Raw genomic sequence first — 26,767 nt, 5'->3', positions numbered from 1 at the left:
TATGCCTACAGACCTTTTGCATTTCTTCTATGAAGCAGTTATATCCTTTAGAATCTCACTCTAAAAGTATGGATAAATACGTAGGAGAATGGCAGCTTACGTCTGGAAAACCTGTAAAATACCTTTATGTTTAGGTTTACTTGATGTTAGCCATGTTCATTAGGTGAGCAAAACAGATCGATGTGAGACCCAAAAAAAAAAAAAAAAATTACAAGAGGAAAATGTCCAAACGCATTCGCTGGGCTAGATGGTTATTTCAAAGTAGACATGGGTCATCATGAATCTACTGTAAAAGAACTTGTTATTCTTTCGGTTTGATCTTCTTTTCTGGGAGATTTTGTGTTTTCTCTAAGAGAATCTGGTAAGAGCATTGGGCGGCAGGTAGGCCAAGCAAATGGAACATTCCCATGGCTCCTGGGGAAGAGCTGACTGGGCCAAAGTGCGTCAGCCTGAGGAGAGTGGCAGCGGCAGCTGGGACGTGATGGCGTGGCGGCGTGTCCTGGCGTGTTGTGCCTGCAAAGCGTACGCGGCCAAGGGCTTGGCCGATTCACTCTGGGTGGAAAAGTGCCCCTGACCCCAGGGACCTGAACTGTGTCACAGAGCATCAGGACGGAGACTAAATATGAATCCTGAGTATGTCTGTTATCACTTACTGAGAGGTGAACAGCCAAGACTTGGAAACAGGAATGTGACCCAAAAAAACTAGAAACAAAACCAAAATGAGGTTAAGAAAACAGGATAAACCCATTCCGCTCACAGCACAACAGGGAAAAATCCAAACTTGATCACAGAGAACGTCCGGAGGCATAAGGAAACCAAGACACCAATGTGGAGGTGTCCCTGGACTCCAGGGACAGGCGGAACCATGGCCTATGGTGGATGCTGACCAAGGGGAAAAAGAACTGTAACCTGGAAACGAGGGACAGGCAGATCTGGGGCCCAGCAAAGCCAGAAGCTTCCACCACATGGCCTGGTGGGCAGACTTGCCCAGATGGGCCACTCTCCGTTATGCCACGAGGCCCCTCACATCCTGTGTTCGCATTGTAAACGTCTGCTCCGCTCATCAAGAGCCACACTCGCTCTGAGCCGAGCACGACACCTGAAGTGTCAATGAACCGAGTAAGAAATCACATTACCTAATCCAATTTCAAGAAGAAATCAAACCTACTATTATTTACCCACCTAGTACATTCCCACTGGCACAGAACACGCGCCTCTATTTTACTGGGGGGGAAAAAGTTGCTGTATTGTAACTACAGTTGACTTTTGAAATCTTTAATTTTTTATTGTTTATTTTTCAGAGAGAAAGAGTGTGAGCTGTCAGCACAGAGCCTGATGTGGGGTGGGGCTCGAACCCATGGACTGTGAGGGCATGACCTGAGCCGCAGCTGGATGCCTAACCGACTGAGTCACCCAGGCGCCTGACAGTTGACTCTTGAACAAGAGGGTTGAACTGAACGGGTCTGCTTAAATGTGGATTTGTTTTCAATAGATACAGTAGTGTAAATGTATTTTCTCTTATGATTTTAATACTTTCTTTTCTCTAGCTTACTTTATTGTGAGAACACAGTAAACGACACATATGACATAAACGTGTGTTAATCGATTGTTTATGTCATCAGTTAGGTGTGCACACGTGAAAGTACTTGGCTATTAAATTTTGGGAGAGTCACAGTATACGCAGGTTCTTCACTGCACAGGAGGTTCAAGGGCTGACTGTATAGTACGTAAGACATCACAGAAGTTAGAAGTGAAGAGACAAAGACCGGACAGGCAGACACGCAGGGCAGAGCAAGGGCGTGAGGCTAAAACTGTGGAAGAAAAATGAAGCTCCTAAGAGTAGTGGCTGGAAACAAAGGTGACTGAACTAGATCCTTCTGACTGCAGATGTTCTGGGACTTTACTTTTTTTCCCAAAATACCCTTCTCTTTCTTTTGCCATTCTGAGTTAAAAAGTCAAGAAAAATGTTTACACTGTAAAATAAGGCTCAAAGAATACTTGTTTCACATTCAAAAGCTTTTCTCTAGAAAGCATATCACATATGTTTCTCCAGGATAAATGAAGGGTAAAAATGTAGCTGTTAGCCACTAGCCAGAGTTAAGAAGGAAAAGGAGCCCTCTTTTCTGTCAACCTCGCCTGATTCTAACCCATTCTCCCTGAGCGATACTGACAAGGCTGCTCCGACCTTGCCGAGCGAACAGCAAGTGCAGGTCTGCTCCTTCGTCCTGCGACCAAAAGCACCTACTAACCTGAAACATAACCCGACAACCACCAAGTGTCAGACATCACTGGACAGCAGCCCGGAGGAGAGGATCTCAAAAGGCCAGTCGGCAAGGGGTTAACACGGGAGACCGAATACACACCCAAAGAGAAAACTTTCCAAAACTCTGCAGTGTCACGCAAACTGAGGCGGGGCTGGTGCTGAGCAGCGCCGGGCCTGAGAGGGCCTCCACGCTGAGTGACGACGTGCCCCCAAGTTCTAGCTGTGACAATGCCACCACCAATACTGAAAATGCCAGGGGAGGGGGAAGTATAGTTTACAGTTTTCAGTAATTAACGAATACAAGCAGTCTACTGTTGCACCTTATCCCAAAGGTTAATACATGGAGTTGTTCAAAACACTCCTCTGTGGAACTTCATGAGCAAAATGGAAAATACTTTGAGAAATGGGATTTATTCAGATAGAATATCGGAATGTAGTAGGCAGATAAAGGCAGGTTTCTAGGCTCAGACTACTGAGGACTTTCTTACAGGATTCGCTTGCCCTGGCTGCAGTAACAATCTAGCAAGTTACATGAGCCTTCGGGGAAGTGGTTTCCAACACCAGCAGAGGAGGGTTACTACTCCACCAGCCCTCAGGGGAGCTGTGAGCCTTGAAGATGAACATGGCTCCTGGCACAGGGCCTGACACGTTAGGACTCAGACTGTAGCTGTTATTTCATAAATATCTAAAGAATTAAAGTAAGATACGTTATTAGACTCAGTCGGAACTCTCCACTTGTAATGAATGTATAAAGCTGTTATGTTCTCAAACGAAACCTGAAAGTAAAGAATACTCAATTCAAGAGTAGCATTTCTAAAAAAAATTTAAAAACTGCAGAGCAACTACACATTATAATTATTTGTAGAATAAAAGAAGTCAGCAACTGCTGCAAGCACACAAAGTCTCTACATTCTCAGAGTTCTGACAGAATGACACTGTACTGGACAAAGGACCAATCTGATTTAGCCAAAAATGACATATTAAGAAACTCCCCAGAGGCAAATCAGCAGGTAAATGCCCTTGGTCTCCACACCGGGGCTCCCTGGGTTTTCTGCACCCCAGAAACCCAACCAAGTTCCTTGTGTCACCACTGAAATCACCATCTTCAGTTGTATTACTATAAGATTAAAAAAAACAAAAAAAAAGATCATAAAGGTCATACACCTAAGCAAGCCACAACCCTCGAGTGGAGGACGGTCCTCTGTTTGTCAAAGATCCTACCCTCCTTAAAGGCTTTCTATGTCCTGTGACCTAGCAACCCGCTCCCAGCTATCTATCCAAGGAAACAATATTCATAACAGCATTGATCATTAAGAGCCAAAGGGTGCAATCAACCCAGATGTCCCCTCGCCGACAAACGGGTGAATAAGATGCAGCATTGTGAGGAGAGGATGTGTGGACACACAGGGCAAGGAGGAGGAAGCTGGCAAAGGCTGTGCTAAGTGAAAACAGTCAGTCTCAGAAAGCTACTACATGTTGTGTGATTCCACGCAACTAAAATGTCCAAAACAGGCAAAAGCACAGAGAAAGTTGATTGGCGGCTGCCGGGGACCGAGGGAGGGAGAATGGTGGTGACTGCTCACGGGCACTGACCTTCTCTCAGGGGCAATGGAAATGTCCTAACACGAGACCACGCTGATGGCTGCAACGGCATGGGAATACACTAAAAACCACTTCAAAGAAGGGTGCATTTTAATGGGAGTTCTATCTAAATTAGGTTGTTTTTTAACAACGTAAATGTACACGCACATGGGAATATGGACACAATTATGATAACTTTTAACTTAATTTTGAGTTAGACATGTAGCTTCCTGTCTATTTAAATTAATGCCAATTTGGGGGAAGATTCTAAAATATTAGCATAGCTGATGGTGTACTGAAACATCACACAGCCAAGTTTGACCATTATGGACACATACTGAAAATTTAAGCTTAAATCTCCACTGAACTAGCAACTTTAGAGCTAGCAAATCAGTAGCAATCTGCCATCTAGTGAATTAGCTTAATTTCAAGGTCTTATATTTGGATGGAATCAAGAAACTCTACAAATTCAAAAGTGTATCATTGAGTGCATAATAGAGACCAGGAGCTATGTCTTTCACACCCCCGTGACCTTTGTGGCAGACAGTCCCTTGCACACACCATGGACCACATAATGAGCAAATTAAATACTTTAATACCATATTTGTCAAACAAGGTCATGATTGTCAAGCTTTCTGCTCTATGTGGTAACCCTTTAGATAAGGGTCAGCGAACTGTTCCCATAAAGGGCAAGGCGGCAGATATTTCTGGTTTTGTGGACCAGACCGCTTATTTTTATCTTTTAATGTTTATTTTTTAGACAAAGCAAGTGTCAGGGAGGGACAGAGAGAGGAAGACAGAGGATCTGAAGCAGGCTCTGCGCGGTCAGCATAGAGCCCAACGCGGGGCTCGAAGCCATGAACTGTGAGATCATGACCTGAGCCGAAGTCAGACACCTAATCGACTGAGCCCTGGAGAACCAGACTGTATCTGATGCAAGCACTCCACTCCATCCCTGAAGCACAAAGGTGGCCACAGACAATACAGAAACCAATGCTCCCCTGCTCTAACTGGCACTGTCCAGTGGAACTTTCCACAGTGACAGAAGTAGTCTGCCATCTATCAAGCACTTAAAATACAGATACCAAGACTTAGAAACTGTTCATTTTAGTGGCCGCAAATGTAAACAGCCACATATAAGCGAGCAACTACTACACTGCACAGCACTGCTTCAGACTAACCAACTAGCCAATTTCATCTCTGGACAAAAAGCTTAGAGCGTGAGTTAACTTTTAAAGCTACAAAAGAACTCTGTGAGTGTATTACAGGGTAAAGTGGAAAGAAAAAACACGATGTGAAATTTCTAACAATTCACAGATCATACCAGTAAATAACTGAACTTGTAAGCAAATTAATCTCAGCTCAAGTGGTAGGATACGTGTAGAGCTCCATGTATCTGGATTTCGCCATACTTTGTCTGGTATATACTTGCTGGATTCCAGCTCGGAGGTCGTCCCAGATCTGGTCGAGGCCAATCTGCTTCAGTCCATGGGGATTCTGACTCCTGTTTGATGACATTGTGAGTGATGTTCTCAGGTCGTCCAGTGCAGCAAACCTAACTCAAGGTACAGCTAATTCTCCATCAGATGAAAATATACAGTATCATTCCAAATTTATTCACAGCAGCTCAGAAAGGATGTCCTTTAAATGTAGAGAACGAAATCTCATCGCAGGCAAACCTGAAGAAGAAATAAAGCCAATTAATTAATTCTTTCTCGACATCCTGGAGTGGGGAATAGGGTACCTGCCACACACATGGAAATATTCAGTCTGTGGGCCTTAGGTGCACACCACTCTAATGTAGAGAATATTTCTTTTTCTCTGCAGAAACAAACATGAGTTTGTTAGATGATCTACGTACAGAGATAAGCTTCCTTATTAGGGATTTAGTTCAGAATCATATGAACTCACAAGGAAAGTGCTCATAAGAAAAGCTGGGTAAAATTGCAGAAGCACAGCTAATAAATACTGCTGCTCTTCTTGCCTTCAGAAGGTATCAAAACTAAACGACCTGACCTACATAACAATTAGCAAGATAAATGCAAAGGAAAAAAGGCAAAGCAAACTCCCAGAAACACAAATAGCTAAAAAGTAGGGAAAACCAACCACACTAAGTTATCTGTGGAATTTAACAATTTTTCATTTAGCACTATGCAGAAACGCAGATGTTGGGAAGATTGAAGGTACAGGGAAATGGTCATTCCCCTTTTAGAAGGGAGTTTGGGAAGAATCATCAAAATTGAAAATGTCCCCTGAATTCGGAGGCCGGGGTCTGAAGCTTGGCTCCTCACCCACTAGGTATGAGGTCTCCAGCAAGGTACTTTACTTCTCAGGCTCAATTTCTAAGTCTGCAAAAGGCGGTGGCGGGAGGTGGGGGGGGAATCATTCTCCTCAGACAGTTACTGTGAAATTTAAATAAGGTAATGCCTATGTTATCTTCTTATCTTATCGATATTTAACACATAGTAAGCACTCCACAAACTATACTGGCTGTTATTTCCAAAATATAATTTAATGCTTTAGGATTTCAGATCCATAGATAAAGGACCTTAGGTATTCAATACCCTATTAATTCAGTACTTCTCAATATGTAACACCACAGTCACACCTTAAGGATTATCTATGTACATCACATTGAAATGGGGAGGTTTTTAAACAAGTACTTCTGTTGTAAAATCAACAATTATTTTCATGGCTCCATAAAATACATATTGGGAGGTAAATGGTGTCTGGAACAGTTAAGAATGGGTTGTCAAAGCTTGCCAGTTCAAATCTGAGTTAGCAAGTAATTCAGTACATTCCTCCTTTTCAATGGCATTAGAGCTCTCTGTAGGTGAAGGCACATTTAAGGAGAAGGTAGCTCATACTTGTGCATCAAGTCCAAAAACTAAACCATCTCTAATACTTAAATTTATCTTTTAAGTAGGCTTCACGCCCAGTGTGGAGCCCAATGCAGGGCCTGAACTCATGATCCTGAGATCAAGACCTGAGCCGAGATCAAGAGTCAGAAGCTTAACCAACTGAGCTACCCAGTGACCCTCAAACATTTAAAATCTAAGCTTTGGGACCTAATGTTTTATATTTTATGAAACCACAATACCCTTCTTGACCTTGAAAGTATTCTACAGCATACACTGAAGTAAGTATGCTCAGATGTAGAGCATAAATATATCTGACACAGGGATTCCCTCAAGTTTTAGGGAAACCAACCACCCAGCAGCCGCTCTGCAATTGCTCTCCGAATATACGTGTGATCCCCCCCCCCCCGTCTACCTTGGGAGGATCGTACCAACCAGCACCCCACTGGACGGTGTGTTTGTACCTCCTGGTGGCAAGACCCATTTAAACCTGCACTCCCTGTCTGCGCTTCATTTTCCACTAAGGGGAAATTATCACTTAAATTCTCTAGATTCACACACAGTTAATTCTATCTTAGATAAGCCTTCTCAGACCCACCTAGATGGTCTTTTACTCCTTTTTCTTCTAACTCCTAGCAGCAACTGAGAACAATGTTCCACTCTTCCCATGTGCACCCTTTTCTCACCATATCACTTCCACTGGGCAGCATAAAAGTACCTTCAAGTACAACGGGTTACTATGGGGACATATCAACCTCCCTCCTTCACACCTCCACCTGCTAGTGACTCCTGAAGTGTGTCTCCAGCCCAGGCTGCTTCTCTCGAGTCCAGGCCCGTCTACACAACCCAGTGCCCCCGTTCATACCCCCCCCCCCAAGACATCGCACACCCAGTAGGTGTGCCGAGCGCAGGAACTGTCCCCACATCCACCGTTTACTGGTGCTGCCCATCTCAGTGAGTGCCAGAAACTTGGGAATAATTCGAATGCCTCATTCCTATTCTTTCACATCTGAGTGCTATTGATTTTAACCTCAGAGGTCATGTCACCTCCACTCACTACTTCCATTTCCTCCCCTAGTGGTCACTGTTGTTGTCATGGTCATGGTGGTGGTGGTCGTCGTCCCCATCATCATCATCACACTCCCCAGGCTGCTGTTTGCACAGTCTACCCTGGAGGCCCAGAGCACCCCTCCCTTTGTCTTACCCCCTCCAGCCTTCACACACAGCAGTTGAGTCTAAAACTACAAATCTGATTAGGTGTCACTCTGTGAGCAATGGGAAATCAAGCGAGTGTCAAAAGCAGGGAGATCCTGAACAAGGCACCACCAGATCTTCTCTTTTCTTTGGGAAAAGCTGAAACAATTTACTGGGCTGCTTTCATGAGATTAACAATTTCCATACCACTGCCCCACACCAACATGGTCATGCACAAAAGCCACACTGCCCCTTGCACCAGAGCAAGGGCAGCGACAAGGAAAGTCCGGCCGGCCCCCCAGCCCGCCCGGCCCACCTCGGCTGCTCAAGCTATTCATTCCCTGTGACAAGATCTTTCTTTCTCCTCACGTGCCTTTTACAAAACTCTCCCCCTTTGCTCCCTCGGGCACAGCCATGCACACGCTTCCCCCCTTTCCTGGCTATGCCGGTCTCCTTCCCACTCCTGGGGATCTCAGCATTTGCTGCTGCTTGTGCCCAGAAAGCTCCTATGCTGCCCCAGCCCGCTTCCAGCTGGGTCACACTTTCTAGAAGTCCCAGACCAGCGAGGTTCACCGCCTTGTGTGACTTCACCATCTGCACTCTTAGTCCTGGTAGCCCCTGCCTGTGCCTCTCCCTGCTCTGCTGAGGAGGGTTCGCGGCACAGACACCAGCTGAGAACCTAATTCAGAGCCCGGCATGCAGATCAGTGTTTTATGGGAATAAACGAAATAACAAATTGGGAAATTGAAAAGCTGTATGTTTTTAAAGGATTTAGAAATAATGAAATATCACTATTATAAAGCATCTGAACTTACTCCCAAGCCCCCATTTAGAATCTCCATTAAATTTTATCTGGTTTCTTCTCCACTTTTTCCTTCAAACGCTAGATTATTTTCCTTAAAAAATTTTTTTTAACGTCTATTCATTTTTGAGAGGCAGAGCGTGAGCCGGGGAGGGGCAGAGAGAGAGGGACACACAGAATCTGAAGCAGGCTCCAGGCTCTGAGCTGTCAGCACAGAGCCTGATGCGGGGCTTGAACCCACGGACGGACTGGGAGATCATGACCTGAGTCGAAGGCAGACACTTAACCAACTGAGCCATCCAGGTGCCCCCAACCACTAGATTTTAGGCTAAAGTTTTCCTTACTGTTTCAGTTAGTAATGTTGTGTGTTATTCTGGTCATTGCAAATGTATACGTATTTTAACATAGTGTTTAAACAGACTTTTAAGAATTACAGGAATTCAGTGGTTAATATTTTACTTAATATTTAGTGCGAAACTACCATGTGCGTGGCACTGTCTTATGTATCTTATGTACAGAAATCTGTTGCATGTCTATACACTAATAATGAAGCAGCAGAAAGAGAAATGAAGAAAACAATCCCATTTGCAATTGCCCCAAAAATGGTAAAATACCTAGGAATAAACTTAACCAAAGACGTGAGAGACCTGTACTCTGAACACTGATGAAAGACACTGAAGACAACACAAATAGCAAGACATTTCATGCCCATGGATTGGAAGCACAAATACTGTTAAAATGTCTATACTACCTAAGCAATCTACAGATTTAATGCAATCCGTATCACAATACCAACACATTTTTCACAGAACTAGAACAAACAACGCTAAAATCTGCATGGAACCACAAAAGACCCCAAATAGTCAAAGCAATCTTGACAAAGAAGTACAAAACTGGAGGCATCACAATTCGAGACCACATGTTATATTACAAAGTTAAAGTAATCAAGACAGTATGGTATTGGCACAAAAACAGACACATAGATCAGTGGAACAGAAGAGAAAACCCAGAAATAAACCCACGATCACACGCTCAATTAATCTTCAACAAAGGAGGTGAGAATATGCAATGGGAAAAAGACAATCTCTTTAATAAATGGTGTTGGGAAAACTGGACAGCAACGTGCAAAAGGAGGAAACCAGGCCACTTTCCTATGCCACACACAAAAATATACTCGAATGGATTAAAGACCTAAATGTGAGACCTGAAACCATAAAAATCCTAGGAGCACAGCAGTATTACTACTTCCCTGACATCAGCTATAGCACCTCTCCTGAGGCAAGGGCAATGAAAGCAAAAAGTTCAACATCACTCATCATCAGGGAAATACAAATCGAAACTACAATGAGATATCCCCTCATACCAATCAGAATGGCTAAAATCAAAAACACAAGAAATGACAAGTGTTGGCAAGGATGTGGAGAAAAATGAACCTTCTTGCACTGTTGGTGGGAATGAAAGTGGTGCAGCCACTGTGGAAGAGAGTATGTAGGTTCCTTAAAATGGAACTACCCTATGATCTGTTAACCATACAGAGTACCCAAAAAATACAAAAATACTAATTATAAGGGATACATGCACTCCCATGTTATTGCAGCATTTACAATAGTAAAATTATGGAAGTAGCCCAAGTGTTCATCAGCTGATGAATGGATAAAGGTGCGTATATACAACGGAATTATTATTCAGCTGTAAAAAAGAAAAATATCTTGCCATTTCTGACAACATGGATGGAGCCAGAGAGCATAATTCTTTTTTAATTTTTATTTATTATTGAGAGAGCACGTGCATGGGAGGGGCAGAGAGAAGGAGAGACAGAGAATCTGAAGCAGGCTCCAGGCTCTGAGCTGTCAACACAGAGCCTGACATGGGGCTTGAACTCACAACCTGCGAGGTCATGACATGAGCCAAAGTTGGACGCTTAACTGACTGAGCCACCCAGGCACCCCCAGAGAGCAGAATTCTAAGTAAAATAAGCCAGTAAGAGAAAGATAAATACCATATGATTTCACTCATAAGTGGCATTTAAGAAACAAAACAAATGAGCAAAGAGAAAAAAGAGAAGAGAGACAAACCAAGAAAACAGACTTACCTATAGAGAACAAACTGATGGTAACCAGATGGGAGGTGGCTGGGGGGATGGATGAAATAATTGATGGGGATTAAAGAGTACACATCTCATGATGAATACTGAGTACAGAAAAAAACTGCTGAATCACTGTATTTTACACCTGAAGCTAACACTTATCTTAATACTGAAATTAAATTAAAAAAAACTTCGGAAAAACCCAGATTCACCAATTTTCTCTAGAACACCTCCACTCTCTTAACTTAGCCTCAGCATCCAAATACGCCCAAACATGTTCTTACATGCTCTTTCTTCCTCTACTACACTTCTCATTCCAGTTGTAAGTCTTTAAACCAAGACTCGCTCATACTCTAGAAGATCAAACACAACCTTCTCATGTTAAAATGTCAAGCTGACTCTACTATACACGCTTTCTAATTCTACGCATGTAACTTTGTGCCACAACACACTTCAGTTTATATGCAGAATATGCTGGAAAATAAGCAAATCTTTTTCAAGCTAGCTATTCTAGTTTTCTATTGTCCCCACTGAGTATTCAGAGTTCATACATAGCTGAGGTGAGGTTCTCAAAAATTCACAATGTCCTCATCTATTTAACCAAATTATTTAAAAAGAATATCATTACCTTGTATTTTCAATATCCCCTAGGGAGTCTCATACCTGTATACTTAAGCATTTATTACTAGTAATACAGGAAAGGAGTCTAGAAGGAAGTCTACTTGGAGAGAAGGGGACAAGGGGTTAATCTGCACATGTTTGATGAACCACACTGACTGGAAGACCGCTTGGAGTACTAACCTACAACACAGGTGCCCACCAAAGACCAGTTTACCTGCCAACGCTGAAACCTCAGAAACATAGCACTTTACAAACAATACAGCCTCCATCTCATGACCAGGCCATCAAAACTGTCAGTGGCCTTAAGCAGACTTCATAAAGAGTTTCGAATGGTTTTTAAGTAAGGGGTAAAAATATTTTCCCGATAGATCTCATTACATAGCTAAAAACCTTTGAAGGTCCAAAAAGACAGTTAATATAAAAAAACAAATGGCAAACCTCAACAAAGTATCTACTCAGGAAATTAGGTAGTTTTCAAAAGCACTCTGGTATCGCAAACCCCTGACGTTAGGGGTTTACCATCTGTGGTCAGGAACATCCAGGAGAAAAGCTCTTTGTACAGGAAACCGAGGCACAAAATGCAGCCAGGCAAGGACAGAAAGCGCGGCAGTCCGGCTGTACCTCGTGAAGCCTGAACAAATCACCGCCTATGGGGATGCACCGTGTTCTTTCCCTTTATCTCTGGCTAGGAAAGTAAGATAGGGCAATGGGACACAAGAGCCAAAATAAACAGCTTGAATAGGAGACGGGGGTTGTATATATAAGGGCTTCCCTCAAAGACCGTGTTGTTCCAAAGGGATATAAAAGTCAACGTAATCCGTACTAAACAGGCTTTCTAACAATTCACACTGTGAATTAGCCGAACGGCTTATTTCCCAAGATTAATGGTGCACAAGATGCCTTCACTGAGTACAAGTGCTAAGTAAACAACCTCCAAGAATCCTGAAAGACATCCTCTTTGATATAAGTAAGCCAGCGCTTCATTAGTAATAAAAGGGCGCTTTTAAATGAGCACTTACAACAGTCTTCCACTACACATTGAAGGGAATGTCAACCGAACAGAGCATCAAGGGGAGGGAAGATGCTAACTTCAGTGAGGCTGAATACTTTTGTTGGCTACAAGACTTCAGAGGCCTTAGTCAGTGGATGTACCTTAGGAGTCTCCGCCAAAACACCAGTATAAAGCACTTCTCATTCAAGCTGACTGGGCCATAGAGTGTTTTCTCCTGAACATTCTCAGGACAAGTTTTTCAAGAATGTTTTCAGGAACAACAGAGCTTTATTTATTTATTTATAAAAGACTACTCTGCACTGATCCCTACTTATTCCTAACTAACTCTCTTGGAGTTGACCTCACACTTCTGCAACTTTTTCTTAAAAAAATTTTTTTTAATGTTTTATTTATTTCTGAGAGAGAGAAAGAGAGACAGCGTGAGCAAGGGAGGGTCAGAGAGAGAGGGAGACACAGAATCTCAAACAGGCTTCAGGCTCTGAGCTGTCAGCACAGAGCCCGACGCGGGGCTCAAACCCACGAACTGTGAGATCATAACCTGAGCCGAAGTCGGACGCTTAACCGATTGAGCCACCCAGGCACCCCTGCAACTTTTTAATGATGAAATACATCTCACTTTACTTAATGAAACAGATCTTGTTGTTTTTGTGAGCTAAAATCCTACTGTTCATCAAACTAGTCCCTTGCTAAAGAGCTTCTAGGTGTTTACTTTTTTAACAGTTGTGAGTTGTGATACTGTAGCAGGCAGCTTTCTAAGGATTTCTCTTCTGCGGACTTGGGTCACACAGTAAGTGCCTATATGCATCCATGTGATAAATGGACCATGGAACCCCCTATCAGGTCAGAACACGGTAGAGATGGAACAGATTGGTCGGAGGTAGTTTTCTTTTGGACCCAGCAGATCTGAGGTGCCTGGAAAACATCCTCGGGAAGATGGGCTCCGGAGAGATCATTTTGACAGGTACTACTGGAGTCTGGGAACCAGAGCCAATCAGAGAAATTACAGAAAGGGATAGGCCCAAACTGAGTCCTGAGGATATTAAGAAACTGACTCGATGATGGGGAACCACACAGTCTGCACCTGCAAAGTTACAGCCCCAAGCAATGAGAGGACCCCCATTCCAGAGGCCAGGGGAAGAAAAGACCGTGGTCGGCAGGGCCTCGTGGTCGTCGTATAAAAGGCTCTGCCCTTTACTTCATGTACAGTCACTTAATAGATCTCATAGGAGTCAGGATTAAGTGAGGTGGCATAGTGAATAAAGGCTATTATTTTCATCATCGTGGCATCTGAAATGCAGCTTCTGGCTTCAGTTTTATTTAAGTTACTGGTGACACTTCAGCAAGGAAAGTCTTACTGCAGTTTTAAGGACAGAAATCAACTGGAATGGGTTGGAAGAGACAGAAATGCAGACTGTTTTGGCTGTGAAGGAGTGAAGAATGCTGGAAGGGGGTGTGAGGTCAGAAGAGCAAGCAACCAAAGGACAGAAGGCTGTGGCTAGTAGCTGGCAGTGGGCCAGCGGATCAACGACCCTGCAAGTAGGGCAGTCTGGTGATAAGGCCTAGGTTCCGGGGCCTGGCCTGAGAACCACGGGACCAGAATGGAGCTCAAGGAAGTGAAGGTCAAGGGACCAGGAGCAACGTCCCCATGGGTAGGGAATCACCTGAGATGATGGTGCTGAGGAACAGGAGAGAAGAATGAGCTGGGTGCCAGGCTGTCTGGTGACTTCCTCCAGTCTGTGGTGACAGGTGACCGCTACAGGGAGGGGGTGGGCAGGGCTTCCAGAGAGTCCATCTCTGACCACGGCTGTCAACGCCAGGGGGCACTAAGCCACCTTCAACCTGGAAGCTTGTAGAAGATGGGAGAATATAAACAGCCACAGCTTGGTTTCATGGAGGCTTCACTTCTGAGGGTGAGCATGGAAGTTTAAGGAATGTGGACAGAGGCTACATAGGGGTTTCCTATTCAGGGGTCAGACTGCAGGGAGCGCCATAGAGAAGAAGTGAGGCGGGGGTGGGGTGAGGGGGGTACTGGTATTGGCAGAGAGGATATGCGATGCAGCTGTGGGAGTGCTGGTTCAGAAGATGGGAAGAGGGCCCGAGGCCTCATCACTGTCACCGTCACCATCACCGTGACCACTGGGAGACAGGAGGTGACTTAACGATGTAAGCACTGAATTGCAGGAAGGAGGGTGGCCTTGCCTTTGTAAGACTCGGTCCTTGAAATTTCACCTCAACTACTCCAAAAGGCCAGATACTCCTTATGCCTATCAATAAAGTCCTGAGCTTTGCCCCCATTTCTGGAAGACCAAACACATCTGGCAGATAATATTGCAGAAGCCAGGGCTGAGGAGTGTTAGAGCAAGATCATTCAGACCACAGTTGAAACCAGAGTGCAGGCAACAAGGTTTTTCAAAAAAACAAAAAAACACACACTATTTGTAGTGCTTCAGTTAGGTTGATGGCTTTTGAAAAATGTAAGAAGATAAAAAAAAGCACGGCCTTCAAATGTTAGTTTCTTCTAAATGTAGAGGCTATATTAGGGTTAGTGAAAATATAATAAAATTTACTGTTAAAAAACAAGTTCTTCTTGTAAGTGGTCTAAGGTGATCTATGAAAACGATCCATTTTCACATGACCCAGAAAACCCCACAAAATCACGCAAATCCAGTAACTCAAATCTCCATGTTCACATGTGGGAAACTGCCCAGGCCATCAAGGGTTGCACATCTGAAAAGCCACCAAGTATCCCAAGGAGGTCACTTTATAGAAGGAACGTGTGCTGTTCTGCCGTTAAAATGGTGGAGCTGGGAATGGGGGCCACCAAACCGGGGGGGTGGGACGCAGGGCCAGTGGCCCAAAGAGTACTAGACTTTTTCTGCACGTGCTTAAAACTAGAGTTGTTGAAATGAAGGGTTTAGATATAGACTGGTCACCGGGCACAGCCAGGTGAGGAAATCCCCAGAGCCCAGGGCCGGGCTAACCCCTTTGGGGGCACTTCCTGCCAGCCTGGGAACAGTGGGCTGTTTCTAACCTGGGAGAAGAGGGTGCACAGAACAAAAAAAGGTTTCCCAAAAGAAACCAAAGAAATAAAAACAAGACTGAATTTAGCTTTTTTAGTTTTGTAACATTTTAAATCTGATTCAAAATTCAAATGATCCTGGGTATTACTCAACAAAGCAATCACTTCTTTTCTAACACTTGGGGAAAAGAATGTGTAACCTCCTGGCTCTGATTTGCAGCGTGGCACCTGAGACACGAACACACTGCAGGGCGGTTTACACCTGGAGAAACGTTGTGTGCGCGCACCTGCACCAGACATGCAAACACATGCTTTCACTGCACTGTTTACAAGAGCGGCAACAAAAACCCAAACCTGCAAACAACCCACACGTCCACGAACAGGAGAAATCAAAACTCAACTGTAGGACAGTCACACAACAGACCACACAGTCAACTTTAGCTACACACTTCGACATGGATAAGTTTCAGAAAGACTCCTGAGTGGAAAAGGTGCCAGAGAAATGAGTACATAAAGATAATGTTTTTATATAGAATACTGATTTTTCTTAGACAAGAGTACTTCCTGAGAGGAGACACGGCTGGCAACCCCCCCCAACCCCGAGATGGGAAGACACTTACCTGGCGGAGGCACGGCCACCGTGGTTTTACTGTGGTGTTTTAGAACAACAACAAAATACCATACTTGTCAGAGATACTTTCTGTCATGTGTGAGAGGACAGGATGGCCAGGATTTACTCTAAAATACGGCAGGAAAAAAGCTGACAGATACGTACAGTGTATTCGATTTTCCAGGATAAAAAGCTAACAAAAATCTGAGCAAACCTAAACATATGAAGTGAAAGCAGAACAGAAAGCAAGAGAATGGGAGGGAGGACACCTCAGGGCGGGGCTGCCGGGAAGGGATGGGGCTGGGAGGTGGCCCACGGGGAGCTGGGGAAACAGGAGATGGACCATTCCGGAAGGCAGGAGGTGGGCTCCCCTGTGTCACTGCAGCGGTATGCAGTGTCGGGCAAGCCACGCCAGAGCACACTGTTGTGTCCCGTCACCATCCAGCTGGTACAGAACACGTACAAAAGCAATCCAGCTGATTAAAGGGCACTCAATGCCGTATGGAACTGAGCTCACAGAGCTGCCAGGCTGAGAAATTCTTAAATTCCCCTGAAGCATCAGATGCATTCGATGCCTGGACAGGAGACTGATTCGGCCAGCCGGGGTTTGAAGCACACAGCCGGGAGCAGGAGAAAGCAGAGCTGCGGTCTGTAACTTTGCCGATGGCTCCGCCAGACGTTAATGACCTCCTTGTTCAGGTGGGGTGGTGGCCCCCCTGCTCTGCCCCAGCCCTGGTGGCCGCAAACCGCTCTGCACACTCGCGGCTGCACGCCGCTCCTGAATCTGGCTCTCTGGCCTCCTTTCCTGCCCGCTCAGAGTGTCCAGGAGTGAGCGCCTCCCTCGCTGCCCAACTCAAATCCTGCTGGTAATGAAAGCACCCCTTCCCCCTGAACGGCCAGCCATACACACGGACTCACGGGCACGGCCCTCCATCCAGGGACCCTGCCCACACTTCAGGAGGGCCTTCCCGAGCCTCCCGACGGGTCTCTCTGTGTTTAAGCTAACCACCTCCCTACTGCGTCTCAGTTGGAAAGACAGGTCAGCTGTGACTGCTCCCTGTCCTCACCCTGTTGTGAAGTCAATGTCCCCTCCCAGCTCCCACATCCCCACGGCTCTCGGGACCCACTACACAACTGCAGTCCACGGGCTCTCGTTCTCACCTGGGTCAGTAATACGAGCTCCTTCCCTGCCCTCCCTGTCACCAGACTCGCCCCCCCCCCCAGCCCAATGCACCCTCCACACTGCTACCTGAGTCACTTTCTAAAAACACAAACAGCCTTCATTCTGGTAAATGAATTCATTCCAGTGGCCTTCGTCTACACTCCACCGCATCCGTGACCACCCCCAGTGTGCATCAGGTACGACTCCTCCACGTTAGTTTATCATCTGTGTAAGGGAAGGACCTAGTATTTACTGCAGGCTCCAAAGCTGGACTCGGTACCGACAGGAGCTTTAATACCTTCTCTCATTTAATCCTTACAATAACTATATTCTCTGCATCCTATCATCTCTTGCAAATGAGGAAACTCAGGCTCAAAGATACTCATTTGCCCAAAGTTGCTGCCAATAAGTAGCGAGGACTCAGAACTAAATGTTTAGAGTCCAAGGCCATGTTCTCTCCATCACCCCATCCCACATTGCTCCTCAAGAAATGTGGCGATTTCTTACTCCACTTCCTTAAGAAGCAGGCTACCAAGAGATTACAACCTGGCTTCCAAAAGAACTACACAAAATGCCAAGTGAAAACTTCATGATGAGAATATGTAGCGACCAGTTCAACAAGTTCAAATGACTGCAAACGAAAGATCAAGGAAGAGCTAGCAAATTCATGAAACGGACATTTATGCTTACACTCCCGAAGCTATTAAAAATGGTTTCATTTGAATATTCATAAATTAGTATTTGAATGGTTATTTAAATGTTTAGCCTTTTTAATCATGAAGGAATCTTACAGATGCTAGAACGGGGGCTAAATCTTATAAACGCAGGCCAACAATTTGCACATTCAAGACTGAGGGTTTCACTTGTACATCTACAAGGAAAGGCATTTACCACCTTAGAGAAGTTTAACTTCATGACTGAAATTCAAGGCTTGCAAAATTTACTTACAAAATACATTATTCCATTTCTATATAGAACTAAGGGATCACAATTAAGTTCAAACAATTACAGTGGACAAGTATAAAAAATTTCAACTAATACCTTAATAGATGGCTTTAGGAGACTATTACCTGAATTGTCTACTTACTTGAAGTCATTCAAAACCTTTAAACCCATTCCTGTAAAGTTAAGAGAAGCAACAGAAACGCCTGGCCAAGTGGAAAGCGGTTCTGCTATTTCCCAAACAACCAATTCGAAGCCAAATTCCCAAGACCTGAATGTATCTTAAGTGCTTGAATTGACTGGTTTATGTCTTCACTCAAATATTGAAACATTTGGGGCATTACAAGACCAGGTTCAGTTAACATATACTCACCACATGATCCAGAAATTCCAGTGCTAGGTATCCACCCACAAAACAAAAAAACATGTATCTGCCCAAAGACCCATACACACATATTCCAGCACATTTTTATTTTTCATGGCACATTTTTTAAAGTTTATTTGAGAGAGAGAGAGAAAGAGCACACGTGGGGGAGAGGCAGAGACAGAGGGACAGAATCCCAAGCAGGCTCTGTATGTGGGGCTCGAACTCTTGGACTGCAAGACCTGAACCAAAACCAAGAGTCGGATGCTCAACCAGCTAAGCCACCTAGGTACATTTTTTTAATAATAGCCCAGAAGTCAAACAACCCAAACATCCAGTAACAGGTTAGTGGATAAGCAAAATGTCATACAGTCCCCAAAGAAGACAATTTGGCAATAAAAACTAAAGTAGTGACAGGTGCTACAGCACAGATGAATGCCTGAAACATCACGTTAAGTGGCAACCAGATGCAAAAGACCAGAGACTACGTGACGCCATTTACTGTACGAAAAGTCCAGAGCAGGCAAGCTCTAGGGACGGGCAGTGGACTGGTGCCTGCCTGGGGCCGGGACTCAAGAGTGACTGCAAACCAGCACACGGGATCTCTTCTAGGTGATGGAAATGCTGTAAAACCTATCATGTGATGGCTACACAACTCTGTAGCTTTCCAAAAAAAAAAAAAAAAAAGTCACTGAATTACGCATGTAAAACTGAACTTTATTTATGGTATGTAAATTGTACCTCAATAAAGCTGCTAAGAAAAAAAACAGCTTTAATGCATGCTAGCTATACATTTTTATGGGTCAAACTCTGTTCATTTCCAGAAAGGAATGTCCCTCTCTACACAATGACCAGGTTCTGCATACATATGGAGCTCAGCACAGACAGCAGTATTATCAGGTGTTCTACTGGAAGGACAAACTTTCAGAACTGCTATTTACGATGCTGCCAAGAGAAGGGACTAGATTCTCCTGCAACATGAAGTGAAGTTGTAATTTGCACCTCAGCTGAAGGGGCTACATGTCCTGCGGCATATATGACTTACTGCCACATTAAGGACACAGACAAGAACCACACCAGGAGTTCAGCAGGTCTGAAAGAAAGCGTTCCTGGCTGTGACGATCAAGAAGGCGTCACTAACGTGTGCTCTGAACCACTTCTTGGCGGGGTGACCAGGACTTAAAGAGCAGGAGAGCACGAGGGAGGGCGCTTCACAAGGGACGGAGGGCATGAGGTGGGAGAACGAATCCCACGAGGCTGGGGGTGCAGGCGCAGGACCGCAGGCCTCTGCTGTGAGTGGGGACTGCAGGGAAGCGACACGTCTGATGTGACTATGGAGACGGCAGCCGAAGGCGCTGCGGACCTGGGATGAGAGCACCTAAAGGCAGAGAAATGGATCTGGAGGTGATCAGAGCTCAGAGACTGGCAGGACCTTGACTCCCAGCAACAGAAAAAGGCAAGCTGGAGGCTCAAAGCCACCCCAAGCAGGCACTGCGGAGTGGGGCTGACCGGAAACGGGGGCACAGGCAGGAAGGCATAAAACATGGCAAGGCCTGACTCTCAAACTTGTACTTTCAAACCTCCACAAATTTATCTCTGGATTCCAGAATCTGGCAGACCTTACATCAAAAATTCAAAATAACTATTGCAGATGGGAACTCTCCTTGACACAAATGGTCACTTCGGGGAATCTAACAACATCACAGCCGCATTTATCCTCGGACCCAGCGACCTCACTTCTAGCACTTTGTCCCCCAAATAAACTGTCCCAAACGCACAAGAGGTTGTGAACTTGAGTTCAGTCGCTGCGAAAGCCTGGACGTTAAGCCCCATTCCACCACCAGGGGGCAGGACTACAGGGCGGCATAGCCACACAATGGGCCGCACTCGCGGACTGACTCCGGGGATTCTCAGTGTGCGCATGCGCTGCAAACAGCACAGTTCCTTCTGTGCATGAGGGGGTAAATACTAACAAGCACATTAAGGATACATTTTTCTTTTTGAAAAAGAAAAAAAATGGGAGATAAGCCAAAAACTAATAAAAATGTTACCTTGCCTACTACAGGGGAGAACAGAGGTGGGGGGTCCATGGACAGAATTCAGAGTGACTGTGGTTGTAGATGGGGAAAAATTAGATCCTGGTTTTCACTAACCTCTAGCTGAAACTTGGCAATTCCTGCAATCGTCAGTGTGGGCAACAGACCACAGTAGTTTTAGCAGAACCTCTGTACCACCAAAAATACACACGGATACTTTCATTACTCTCTGACAGTCCTTGCCAGTATCCTCTACGGTCACTAGGACTTTGGAATTACAGAAGTTAGAAAACCCACTCATATTTCCTTAAGTAGGAAATAACGTTAAACAGGTTAACATGTGTAATTCTTGGTGGCAGACATGTTTGCTGTAATTTAACATCTTTCATGATTTAAAAAAAGTTTATAAAACATGTTTCTCCCGGGAATCTCAATCAATTACACTCCCTGCTTTAGGTAATCACCTGGCAACAATATAATTGTACTTTTTTTTTTTTTTAAAGTAGGCTCCATACCCAACACGAGGCTCGAACTCACAACCCCAAGATCAAGCATCACATGTTCTACTGACAGCCAGCCAGAGGATCAACACTATAAATAAATACATATAAAAAATAAATACTATTTACACTGTAAATAAATATGAACTCATAAGCACAAAGCTTCATAACAGTTCTAGGTTAAATGATCATCCACTCATAAATCTGTCATTATGAAATTTTTAGTATCACTAAATTCCACACTCATTGAAAAAGCTCTCATGTTGGCAAAACCCCAAGGGTTAAAGGGAGTTAAAGAGAAATAACCCCCTGAGAGAAAGACATGTTACGTTTAGAAGCCTGAATCTAGAGGGAAAACGAAGAGCTTAATTTTAATACACCGAATGTGAAGTTGTCAAAAAGAACAGAACAAAATGAAATACCCGTGGCAGTTGAAAAATACAGAACCGTAACCCAAAGGAAATCACACCTGAAGAAATAAAGTTAGTAATTCACAAAAACCTAAGTTGTCTTCAACAACACAGATAAAATCTTCAAAGCAAAGTATAAAGAAACAGATAAGTAAAGGGCCAGGGGAGAGTCCCTGCCTCTGATCCATCATAAGGAGAGAGCACAAACACCACCATTCGCCCTGACAGAATACAAGTGTGAGCACGACATGAATTTTCCCTTTAAATTCTAAAGCCAGCATACAAGCATCCACATGACCAACTTATAACTGAACACGGACAGGACAAGTATCATGCTTCAGCTTCCGAAACCAACCACATACCTTATTCAAAAATAATGTGCAAACAGTGAGAATGATTTACGGCGGCCGTCTCCTAGTAAAACCTCTTTGCATATCTCACAGTTGAACTTTACGTAACCCTGGATTCAAAGTCTGAGAGAAAGTGGACTATACTCTGGCTGCTTCCTACCTCTACAAGGGGTTCCTCTGGTGATCTCAACAAGATGACACCCCTCCCCCCACTCAGATCACCTCCACGTGGGACTGAGAAAATACTACGCCAACCACTACAGTGAATCAGAATCCAGTGAGTGCTGCTAACCATATTCTTGCATTGGTTCCTTCAATAATGCCAGTTCTAATTCTGTTAACTCATTTTAAATTACAGACCCAAACACCAACTGGAGATTTAGATGAGACATCAGATGTAAAAATGCCTAGTTCTCTGCCTGGTACACTGCAGAAACTCCCCAAATGATAGTCTGCTTTCTCCGCTCTAAAATATAGTAGGGTGGTTGGAGATGGTCCTGAAAGGCCCATCTAATTCACCTGCTTTTAGTCAGAAAATGATGAAAACCCATTAAATGTATAAATATAAGGACACTTTCAATATGTTGAACGTTATTCATGTTGTACTTGTGAACTGTTCCTTAAAATAAAAGTGGAGCAAATGATAATAACTCCCAGAAGATCACAGGAGAAAACCTAGATGGCCTTGGGTGTGGTGATGCCTTTTTGGATGCAATGCCAGAGGCACGATTCACAAAGGAAATCAGTGATAATTTGGACTTCATGAAAATTTAAAACTTCTGATCTATGAAAGTCAATGTCGAGAGAATGAGAAGACAAGCCACAGGGGGAGAGAAAGTATTTGCAAAAGACACATTTTATAATGGACTGCTAAACCAAATATATAAAGCCCTCTTAATACTCAGTAAGAAAACTACTTGATTAAAAAAAAAGTGGGCCAGGGTGCCTGGGTGGCTCAGTGGGTTAAGCGTCCAACTTTGACTCAGGTCATGATCTCGTGATTTCACGGTTCGTGACTTCAAGCCCCATGTGGGGCTCTGTGCTGGCAGCTCAGAGCCTGGAGCTGCATCAGATTCTGTGTCTCCCTCTCTCTCTCTGCTCCTCCCCAACTTGTGCTCGGTCTCTCTCTAAAATAAACATTAAAAAAAAAATGGGCCAAAGAATATATACAGATACCACACAAGCATATAAAAAAATGTTTCATATCATCTGTCATCAGGGAAAATGCAAATATAGAACAGGATTCCTACTGCACATCTATTAGAAGAGCAAAAACCTGGACCATGACACCACCAAATGCAGGTTAAGGATGTGGCGCAACGGAGCCCTCCCACGCTGCTGGAGGGAATGCAGAACGGTACAGCCACCTTGGAAGACAATCTGGTGGTTTCTTAGGAAACTGAACATACCTGTTTCGTATGATCCAGCATTAACACGGCTTGGTATTCACCTAAAGGATCTGAAAACTTATATCCACACCAAAACCCATGCATGGATGCTTACAGAAACTCTATTCATAATTTCCAAAAGTTGGAAGCAACCAAGATGTCCTTCAGTGGATGAATGGATGAATAACTAACTTGTGGTACATCCAGGCAATGGAATATTACTCTTTACTAAAAAGAAACGATTAAGTCACGAAAAGACAGAGAAACCTTAAAGACATATTATGAAGTCAAAAAAGCCCATCCCAAGAGGCTACACACTGTAGGATTCCAACCAGAGGGCATACTGGAAAAGGTAGAACTACAGAGAAGGCACAAAGACCAGCGGTTCCCAGGGGTTTGGGGTTGGGGGAGACAGAACACGGAGGATTTCTAGGGCAGTGAAGTTACCCCACGTGACACTATCATGAGGGATACAAGTCACTATACCTTTGTCCAAAACCATACAAAGTATCTCCCCCAAGTGCAAACTCTAATGTCACCTCCGGACTCTTGGGTGATTTTGATGTGTCAGCGTAGGGGATGGACCACTCTGGTGCAAGATGTTGATAACAGGGCAAGGCTGTATATGTGGGCAGAGGTACCTGGGAAATCTCTGTGCCTTCCTCTTTAATTCTGCTAAGGACCTACAACTGCTTTAAAAAAAAAAAAAAAAAAAGTTCAGTCTTTGCGGGGGGGGGGGATGAGAGTAGAGGCTCATTTTTTATTTTCATATTTCACTTATGAAATATACTTTTAATATTTTATAATCTGGAAAGCGTAAATAAAAAGCCACTATCAAATACTGTATTCGCTTACTTTCCTTAATTCAAAACTAGGCTACTTTGCTCATTATTGCTATCTGTGAAACGCAGGTTTCGATAAAGAAAATTTACACTTGTATCTGTTCCTACCACAATGGCAAATACATCAATAACTGAGGGTCCTTCTTTGAAAGCAGCATCTCTCCCAGGACCATTCTGGGGCTGGCGGGCAGGGGCCTTGTTCCCAGGTGAATCCCCAGCCGAACACAGTCCCTGGTACTGTAAGAACTCCAGGTATACTGGGGAATTTACTAGTCTGACGATTTAAGAAGACACTGGAATCTGAGGGTACTTAAACACAAACCGACACCAAAACCCACTAAGCCCATCAGCACACAGAACTACCACAGAGAGGCGGCCACACAGCCACGGAGAGGTGCTTGTACTTCCTGCTGGCAGAGACGGTGCTGGGGGTGGGGGGGAGATACCTGAACACAGTGCGGAGGACTTATGCACGACCATGAAAAGAATTACTGAAACAAGCCATAAACAAGGTAACACTGATGGCTTAAAGAAAAGGAAGAAACAAGGCCAGGACTCCCCGCTGTGGGGAAAGGTAAGTGCAAAAGGATTTCAAGTTTCAGAGCAGAGTTCTCTCTGGCCTTCCACCCACCCACTAAAAACTAGCAGAGGTTTGAAATTAGCAGGCCCTTATACTTCTACTAAATGAATTAATATAGCTGCCTTCTTGTTTTCAATCTTTGTCTTTCTAATTATATAATATAAATACATGCACGTGCTAATTCAGTTCATTCCCCAACACACCCACACACATGATTTTGTAATTATGAGACATTTCAGATGTCATTAAGTACAAAATTTTCTCCTCAGAACATCTTAGGAGTTACATAATTTTTATTCTTCAGCTTGGGTCCTTGAAACAATGAAAACAAGGGTCCTTTTAAATCCTAAGAATCCACAGACTGCACTCAAAGCCCTAAATATCATATTCAGCCAGCACAGACCCTTCACACTTTCATTACCATGTGACTTCCAAGTAGGGTGACCCAAGCATCGCCAGTATCAAGGGATTTAGAAAAGTTGGAAACCCACAGAAGATCGTACATTTATTACTTAACAGGTGCTCTACAGACAGACAGGTTTGTCCACAGAAACTGGGTCCCACTGCTAAGGACCGGACTCCGGACCTCAGCTTTGGCACAACGCTCCTGCAGATTCATGCAAGGATCTCAATTGGTGTGCCGCGTATCTTCCTTCCAAGTACCTTTGTTCACTTTAAAACAAAGAAAAATGGTATTAGATTGAATCTGCGTTTCAAGTTGAGGGCTACAATTCATTGAGGTGTGGATCATGAAATCAACTTAGTAAATGGCAACTGGAACTTTTTACTAAAATAAAGAAAAAAGCTCACAGAACAGAAGAAGGAGGTAAGTACCACTCAGTGCATCTCTTATCTATGCCTGGGTATGTCCGGGGTTCTCCCATAAAATGTGTTTCCTATTGCAGAAACGATTCAAGAAGCGTAGATTGGCATTGCACAAGGTCGTGCCTTCTTCAAATACTGTAGTTAGTATATACACGTATGTAGATGTTTGTAGGACTTCAAAATTATAGCTTCACAACCCAACTGGCCATGTGGGCTGGTGCAGATTCCTTGCCTTCTGTGCCTAAATGATCTGTCACGGGCAGTAACAAGAGCAACCCTGCAGGGGTGTTGAAAGTAAGAGATGAGTTACGTAAATAAAACGTTTAGAGGAGCATCTGGCACACAGTAAGCACTGGCTTTTATTTGTAGGAACACTTCTACAAAGGTCATCAGGTGTCCTTGAAACTCCTAACAGGGGTATTTAAATTTAAAATACAATGAAAACTTCTCAGGGGAGAAACATCAAATCTAGCATGTTTAAGTCAAAATGAGGTAAATTAATGTTGCCTGAAAACGTCTTAGTACCCTTGATAACTGATAATAAGAGCAGTACTTTCCAAAGAGTCTTCTCAAAGTGTATGTCATCAAAAAGGTGAAGCTTAAAAAAAAAAAAAAAAAAGTGAAGCTTTGTATTCTGACAGACCTGGGGATCCAGCCAGAAGCAGTTGCTAAAAGCTCAAGTTTTCTTGAAATCTCATTAAAAAGTTATTTTTTTTATTTTTTTTATTTTTGAGAGAGAGAGCACAAGTGGGGGAGGGGCAGAGAGAGAAAAGGGTACACAGAATTTGAAGCAGGTTCCAAGGTGTCGTGTCAGCAGAGACCCCAAGGCGGGGCTCGAACCCACGAACTGTGAGATCGTGACCTGAGCTGAAGTCAGACCCTTAACTGACTGAGCCACCCAGGTGCCCCGAAATCTCCTTCCTTCTTAAAACTCATCTGAATCTCTCATTCTACCACCAAATATGTTCAACAGGATGCTTTAAAATACCAACTTGAAAAATGCTTCCTACCGATCTTGTCAGTTAATGGGTGCGGTGCTGACAGACAGACGCCGCCGAGGCTGGAAAACGCACAACCGAAGAGCTTTCACTGCTCACCAGCACCCAAGAAATCCCTCTCCCGTGCTGGTGCCACGGCCCCTTCGGGACCCAGGCTCACATAGATACAGACAGCGAGCCCCGGTCGCTCAGAAGCGAGCGGAGACTCCTCCGGAGTCTCCTCCGGCCACGGAGGGTGTCGGTGCAGACGCGCGCCTTTGGCTGCGGAGGCATCATCACGGGCCGCGGGCAGGCCGCCCGTCTCTCCCTCCCCCGGGGCAGGTC

At 44.3% G+C, this 26,767-nt stretch overlaps 1 protein-coding gene across 3 annotated transcripts in view; it reads right to left on the bottom strand.

Moving 5' to 3' along the window:
• Positions 1-26,767, bottom strand: part of CUL1 (cullin 1) — a 105,186-nt gene that overhangs the window by 63,372 nt on the left and 15,047 nt on the right. For all 3 annotated transcript variants that reach the window (XM_039253870.1, XM_039253871.1, XM_039253869.1), the window contains exon 2: positions 5,223-5,523. In XM_039253870.1, coding sequence (XP_039109801.1) covers positions 5,223-5,362 — 140 coding nt within the window. In that variant the 5' untranslated portion in view covers positions 5,363-5,523. The remainder of the gene's footprint in view (positions 1-5,222; positions 5,524-26,767) is intronic.

The sequence above is a fragment of the Hyaena hyaena genome, unplaced genomic scaffold (assembly GCF_003009895.1).
Source record: "Hyaena hyaena isolate Hyena2069 unplaced genomic scaffold, ASM300989v1 scaffold_471, whole genome shotgun sequence".
Classification (NCBI taxonomy): Eukaryota; Metazoa; Chordata; class Mammalia; order Carnivora; family Hyaenidae; genus Hyaena; species Hyaena hyaena.
This window is presented reverse-complemented; position numbering and strand designations above follow the sequence as displayed.